The following is a 6,718-nucleotide window of genomic DNA, read 5'->3' on the forward strand; positions in this document are numbered from 1 at the left end:
CCCTGCGCCCTGATTGGCCGCGGCGGGTCGGAGCGGCGGCCGCGCCCGTCCAATAGCGTGCGGCGGCGGGGAACTACAACTCCCAGCACCCCCCGCGCGGGGGCGGGCGCCGCCATTTTGTGTTACCGGCGGTGGCGGCAGCGCTGGGCGGCGGCGTCCCCGGTGGTGGGGAGGGGGTGGAAGTGACGTAGTGGGCGGGGCTCGGAGAGGAGGGGGGGCTACTTCCGCTTCCGGGCGAGGGGAGAGGAGCCGGCGCGGCCACGATGCTGATCAAAGTGAAGGTGGGGCGGGGGGGGGGGCGGCGCGGGGGGTTGTGGGATTGGGGGGGGGGCTGCCCGGGGGGGGGGGAGCTGGGGCTGGGGGGGGGGGGGGGGGAGCCTGCCCCGGGGGATTGTGGGGGCCCACGGGGCGCTGTGGGAGTGGGAGGCCGCGGGGCATTGTGGGATGGGGGGGCTCTGACTGGCTCTTCCCCCCTCCCCCCCAGACTCTGACGGGGAAAGAGATCGAGATCGACATCGAGCCCACGGACAAGGTGGGAGCCCCGCCCCCTTCCCAGCAGCCCTTGGGCTCTGCCCCGCGGTGTCCCATGATCCTCCAGGGCGGGGGCGGGGGGGGGTCTCCTGGGGACCCCTGTGGCGGGGCGCTGGGGCGGGCCTCCCGCATCCCATGGTGCCCTGGGGCGGGCTTGCGGCATCCCATAATCCCCCGGGGCGGTCCTCCTGCATCCCATAATCCCCCGGGGCGGGCCTCCTGCATCCCATAATCCCCTGGGGCGGGCCTCCCGCATCCCATGGTGCCCTGGGGCGGGCTTGTGGCATCCCATAATCCCCCGGGGCGGTCCTCCTGCATCCCATAATCCCCCGGGTGGTCCTTCTCTATCCCATAATCTCCTGGGGCGGGCCTGCGGCATCCCATAATCCCCTGGGGCGGGCTTGCGGCATCCCATAATCCCCCGGGGCGGTCCTCCTGCATCCCATAATCCCCCGGGGCGGGCCTCCTGCATCCCATAATCCCCTGGGGCGGGCCTCCCGCATCCCATGGTGCCCTGGGGCGGGCTTGCGGCATCCCATAATCCCCCGGGGCGGGCCTCCTGCATCCCATAATCCCCCGGGGCGGGCCTCCGGCATCCCATAATCCCCCGGGGCGGGCCTCCGGCATCCCATGGTGCCCTGGAGGGGTCCTCCTGCATCCCATAATCCCCCGGGGCGGTCCTCCTGCATCCCATAATCCCCCGGGGCGGGCCTCCTGCATCCCATAATCCCCCGGGGCGGGTCTCCTGCATCCCATAATCCCCTGGGGCGGGCCTCCTGCATCCCATAATCCCCCGGGGCGGTCCTCCTGCATCCCATAATCCCCGGGGCGGGCCTCCGGCATCCCATAATCCCCCGGGGCGGGCCTCCGGCATCCCATGGTGCCCTGGAGGGGTCCTCCTGTATCCCATAATGCCCCGGGGCAGGTGGAGCGGATCAAGGAGCGGGTGGAGGAGAAGGAGGGGATCCCCCCCCAGCAGCAGCGCCTCATCTACAGCGGCAAGCAGATGTGAGGGGCGGGGCTAGCCGCGGGGGCGGGGCTTGTGGCAGGGGCGGGGCTCAAAGCGGGGGCGGGGTTAAAGGAGGGAGGGGTGGGGCCTTGCTGGGGGGGCTCTTGGGGAGGAGGGGTGGGGCTTAGGAAGGGGGTGGGGCCTCTACGGGGAGGAGCTTGCGACAGGTGTGGTCTGCAAGGGGGCGTGGCTGAAGGTGGGGTGTGGTCTCATTCACGAGAACAGCAGGCGAGGTCTGTGGGGAGGGGGCGTGGCTGAAAAAGGGGTGGAGAGTGAAGAGGGAGGCGTGGCTGGGGGAAAGGGCGTGGTCAAACAGAATGGGCGGGGCAAAGGGTGACCTTTGGCCCCACCCCGGCCCCCCAGGAACGACGAGAAGACGGCGGCCGACTACAAGATCCAGGGCGGCTCCGTCCTCCATCTTGTCCTGGCCCTGCGGGGGGGCGGGGCGCCGCGGTGAGGGGGCGGGGCTCCCGCCGGGCGCCGCCCCTCTCCCTCAGCCCCGCCCGGGAGGGGGCGGGGGGGACCCTCCCCCGCCCTCCTGGACGCGCCCCCCTCTGAGCGTTGCTCCCTTGTACGCTCCCCTATTTAATAAAGTTTCTCCGTGACGTCACGCCGGCGGCCGGTGATGTCATTGGCTGGGGGTGGGAGGCAGGGGAGCACAGCGCGAGCCAATGGCGTTGCCCTTTGAAGACAGCGGGTGGGGCCCGCCGCGGGGGGGGGTGCGTCGCCCTTTTAAGTGCGGCGCCGCGGGGGTGCGTCGCCCCTTTAAGTGCGGCGCCGGACCCCGCCGCGTGGCGTCGCCCTTTTAAACAGCGCGGACCAACGAGTCCGCGAGTCCTCCGAGCCGCCTAGAAGGGCCTTGGCCCCGCCCCTTCCGGCCGTTCTCTCCCCTCCCTCTCTCTTTCCAAAATGGCGGCGCCCGAGCTGGAGCGGCTCCTCGCCGAGCTGCTGGAGCCCGACAGCGGCGTTATCCGCCGGGTAACGGGCACCCGGCCCGGGGGGCGGCCACGGGAACGGGCCCCCCGCCCCCGCTGACCGCTCACCCCCCCCCCCAGGCCACCGCCCGCCTCCGCGAGGCCTTCGCGGACCCGCAGACCCCCGCCCGCCTCGGCCTCCTCCTCCGCGCCGCCCCCTGCCCGCAGGTGCGGACCCGCCTCGCCGGTCTCGGGCCCCCCCCGGGGTTTTGGGGCCCCCCCCGGGGTTTTGGCCCCCCCCCCCCGGGGTTTTGGCCCCCCCCCCCCGGGGTTTTGGCCCCCCCCCCCGGGGTTTTGGGGCCCCCCCCCCCCGGGGTTTTGGCCCCCCCCCCCCCGGGGTTTTGGGGCCCCCCCCCGGGGTTTCGGGGCCCCCCCACCCGCCTGTGTCTGTGCCCCCCCCCAGGTGCGGCAGTTGGCCGCCGTTCTGCTGCGGCGGAGGCTGCTGGGGCGATGGCGGAGCCTGGACCCCGCCCTGCGCCAGAGGTGGGTGCTGGGGGGGGGGGCGAGGGGCGGGGCCGGGTGGTGAAAGGGGCGGGGCTAATCCCTGCCACGCCCCCTACCCCCCCCCCCCCCCCCCCCCCCGCAGGCTCCCGGTGCTGTTGTCCGAGGCCTTGGAGCAGGAGACGGAGTGAGTGTGTCCCCCCCTTAGAGCGGCGGTTTTGGGGTGTCCCTCCCCCCCAGAGTCCCTTTCGGGGTCCCCTTCACCCCATAGCAGCGGTTTTGGGGTATCCCCCACTTATAGCGGCGGTTTTGGGGTCCCATTCTCCCCATAGCAGCCATTTTGGGGTGTCCCCCCCCTTCTAGCAGTGGTTTCAGGTTCCCCTCTCCCCATAGCGGCAGTTTCGGGGTGTCCCCCTCCCTTCTAGCGGCGGTTCCAGGGTCCCCCTCTCCCCGTAGCGCTGTTTTGGGGTGTCCCTCACTTATAGCAATCTTTTCGGGGTCCCCTTCTCCCCATAACACCCACTTTGAGGTGTGCCCCCCCTTCTAGCGGCGGTTCCAGGGTCCCCCTCTCCCCGTAGCGCCTGTTTTGGGGTGTCCCTCACTTATAGCAATCTTTTCGGGGTCCCCTTCTCCCCATAGCACCCACTTTGGGGTGTGCCCCCCCTTCTAGCGGCAGTTTCGGGGTCCCCTCTCCCCATAGCGACAGTTTCAGGGTGTCCCCCCCCCTTCTAGCGGCAGTTTCGGGGTTCCCTCTCCCCATAGTGACAGTTTCAGGGTGTCCCCCCCTTCTAGCGGCGGTTTCGGGGTCCCCCTCTCCCATAGCGGCGGTTTCAGGGTGTCCCCCCCCTTCTAGCGGCAGTTCGGGGTTCCCTCTCCCCATAGTGACAGTTTCAGGTGTCCCCCCCCCCTTCTAGCGGCAGTTTCGGGGTCCCCCTCTCCCCATAGCAATGGTTTCAGGGTGTCCCCCCCTTCTAGCGGCCGTTTCGGGGTCCCCCTCTCCCCATAGCGGCGGTTTCAGGGTCCCCCCCCCCGCGGTGGTTTCGGTGCCCCCCAGCTCTTGCCCCCCAGGCACGCGGTGACGGTGGCCCTGGCCCAGCTGGGGCCCTGGTGCTGCGCCGGGGGGGGGTCGGCGCCTGGGGCCCCCTCGGGACCTGGCTGCAGGCGGCGGCCCGGGACCCCCAGCCCCCCGCCGGGAGGTGAGGCTGCCCGCCAGGGCCCCCCGTCCCCCTTGGGTGGCCCGGGGGTGGTTTCGAGGCTCCCCCCACCCCATTTTGCCCCCCCCCAGGCAGCCATGTTGGTGCTGAGCGCGGCGCTGGAGACGGCCCCCCAAGCCCTGGCCCCCACGGCCCCGCCCTGGCCGCCCTGTGTCGGGGGGCCCTCGCTCCCGGGGTGCCCCCCGGCCCCGTGGCCTACAGCCTGCGGGCCCTGGGGGGGCTGGCGGCCACGTTGGGGGACACCCACACGGTGAGTGGGGGCGGTTTCGGGGCCTCCCCCCCCCCCCCCAAACGGCGCTTTCGAGCGTCCCCCGCCAATAAACGGAGGTTTCGGGTTACCCCAAAGGGCTCGTTTTCGGCCCAAAAGGCAAAAGGGAAGCCCAGGACGGGGTTTGTTCGCCCCAAAACGGCGGGCTTTGGGGCTGCCCGAAACAGGGCTTTCGCACCCCAAAACGGCGGTTTCGCGGCTCCCCGCCGCGGCTCCTGCACCCCAAAAAAAGCCTCCTGGAACGGGCGTTTTTTAAGGCCAAACCCGGCCTTTTTTAGACCCGGGAAGATCCCTGTTGGGCCCGGGGGGTTTTGGGGTGCCCTGTGGCGGTTTCGGGGCCCCTCCAGTGGTTTCGGGGACCCCCCAACCCCCCTTTTTCCCCCCTTTTTCCCCCCCCCAGGAGCTGCTGCGGTCGCTGCTGCCGGAGATCCTGACAGCCCTCAAGAGCCTCCTCGACGCTGACGAGGTTTTGGGGGGCTCTGGAGCTGTTTTGGGGGGGGCGGGGTCTGGGGCACCCCTGAAGGATTTTGGGGTCTTTTTGGTGGTTTCAAGGCTCCCCAGAAGTTCCCTGAGCTGTTTTGGGGGTGCTTGGGGACAACTTGGGGCGTTTCGGGGCGCCCTGGGGGTTTTTGGGGTGCCCCGGCGCCGTTTTGGGGTCGCCCCAGGCTGTTTCAAGGGGGGGTTTTGAGGCCCCCCCCCCAAAATTCGGGGTTCCCCCCAGGAGCGGGGGGCCGAGGCCCTGGAGGTGTTGGACGAGTGCCTGGAGGCCGACCCCGCCGCCGTGACCCCTCACCTCCGACCTCTGCTTGACCTCTGCCTTCAGGTAACCCGGGGGGCCGGGGGGGGCCGGGGGGGTCCTGGGGGGGTCCTGGGGGGGCCGGGGGCACCCAGACACCCAGGCGTCCGCAGGTGGCGGGGGACGAGTCGCGGGGGACGCCGTGCGGGTGAGGGCGCTGGCCACCATCACCTTCCTCGCCCAGAAGCGCCCCAAGGTGAGCTGGGAGGGCGCTGGGATGTACTGGGAGGCTGTGGGGGGGCACTGGGAGGTGGTGGGAGGGCGCTGGGATGTACTGGGAGGGCACTGGAAGGCGGTGGGAGGGCACTGGATGTACTGGGAGGCGGTGAGAGGGCACTGGGAGGTGGTGGGAGGGCACTGGGAGGCACTGGAAGGCGGTGGGAGGGCACTGGCAGACACTGGGAAGGTGGTGGGAGGGCACTGGGAGACACTGGCAGGCGGTGGGAGGGCACTGGGAGGCGCTGGGAGGGCACTGGGATGTACTGGGAGGCGGTGGGAGGCTGCACTGGGAGGCGGTGGGATGTACTGGGAGGCACCGGGAATGTACTGGGAGGCACCGGGAAGGAACTGGGAGGGCACTGGGATGTACTGGGGGGTACTGGGGAAGGCCTGGGATACACTGGGGAGCACTTGCGGGCATCGGGACAGACTGGCAGAGCGTTAAAGGCATACTGGGTCATACTGGGGATCGCTGGGATGTACTGGGAGGGCACTGGGTTGTGCTGGGGGGTGCTGGGAGGCGCCTGGGCCATACTGGGGGGGACTGGGCCATACTGGGGGGTGCTGGGAGGGCACTGGGGGGTGCTGGGTGGTGACTGGGCTGTACTGGGAGGCACTGGGAGGGGCCCCAGGCCGTACTGGGAGGCACTGGGCCATACTGGGGTGCCGGCGCAGGCGCTGCTGCGGGGGGGGCTGCTGGCCCCCGTCCTGGGGGGGCTCCTGGCCCCCCTCTGCGCCGACCCCCCCCGGGGCGCCCCGACCCCGAGGAGGAGGAGGAGGAGGGGGGGGGCGAAGGCCGGGGGGGGCCCTGCCCCCGACACGCGGCTGCCCAGGTCAGCGGGGGGGGGGGGGGGGGGGGGGTTTGGGGGGGCCCCGGGTTGGGGGGGCCCCGGGTTGGGGGGGCCCTTGCACGGGGATGTGCCCCGTTTTGGGGGGATTTGCCCCTTTTCTGGGGAATTTTCCCGATTTTGGGGCATTTTCCCCCATTTTGGGGGGGTGGGGGGGCTTTTTGGGGGGACTCGTGCGTTTTGGGGGTGTCCTTGCCCCCCCCCCCGCTTTCGGGGCGCGTTCGCTCTTTTTTGGGTGCGTTTTCCCTCATTTTGGGGCTCCCCTGTTTTGGGGGGGTTTCCCCAGTTTTGGAGATTCCCCTTCGTTTTGGGGGGGCTCTTTGCCCCGGTTTGGGGGGGTCTCTATCCCTGGGGGGGGGCACCCCCATTTTGGGGTTATTCCCACAGTTTTGGGGGGGTCCCTGGTTTTTTTTTGGGG

The 6,718-nt window shown here is 70.8% G+C and overlaps 2 protein-coding genes across 3 annotated transcripts; both read left to right on the forward strand.

Moving 5' to 3' along the window:
- Positions 1-153: 153 nt before the first annotated feature.
- LOC142074610 (ubiquitin-like protein NEDD8) lies at positions 154-2,150 on the forward strand. 2 transcript variants are annotated; one of them, XM_075135329.1, is made up of 4 exons: positions 154-281; positions 485-532; positions 1,457-1,539; positions 1,904-2,150. In XM_075135329.1, exons 1-4 carry the CDS (start codon positions 264-266, stop codon positions 1,995-1,997), a joined length of 243 nt encoding a protein of 80 aa, XP_074991430.1. In that variant the 5' UTR covers positions 154-263; the 3' UTR covers positions 1,998-2,150. The 2 variants fall into 2 exon arrangements, with proteins under 2 accessions (XP_074991430.1, XP_074991429.1); XM_075135328.1 differs by lacking the exon at positions 1,457-1,539.
- A 61-nt stretch (positions 2,151-2,211) lies between these two features.
- Positions 2,212-6,280, forward strand: LOC142074581 (uncharacterized). Its single transcript, XM_075135280.1, has 10 exons — positions 2,212-2,233; positions 2,311-2,518; positions 2,596-2,682; positions 2,918-2,997; positions 3,101-3,142; positions 4,241-4,419; positions 4,838-4,903; positions 5,159-5,260; positions 5,347-5,429; positions 6,128-6,280. Exons 1-9 carry the CDS (start codon positions 2,212-2,214, stop codon positions 5,383-5,385), a joined length of 825 nt encoding a protein of 274 aa, XP_074991381.1. The 3' UTR covers positions 5,386-5,429; positions 6,128-6,280.
- Positions 6,281-6,718: the final 438 nt, after the last annotated feature.

Source organism: Calonectris borealis, chromosome 38, assembly GCF_964195595.1.
Source record: "Calonectris borealis chromosome 38, bCalBor7.hap1.2, whole genome shotgun sequence".
In the NCBI taxonomy this organism is placed as follows: Eukaryota; Metazoa; Chordata; class Aves; order Procellariiformes; family Procellariidae; genus Calonectris; species Calonectris borealis.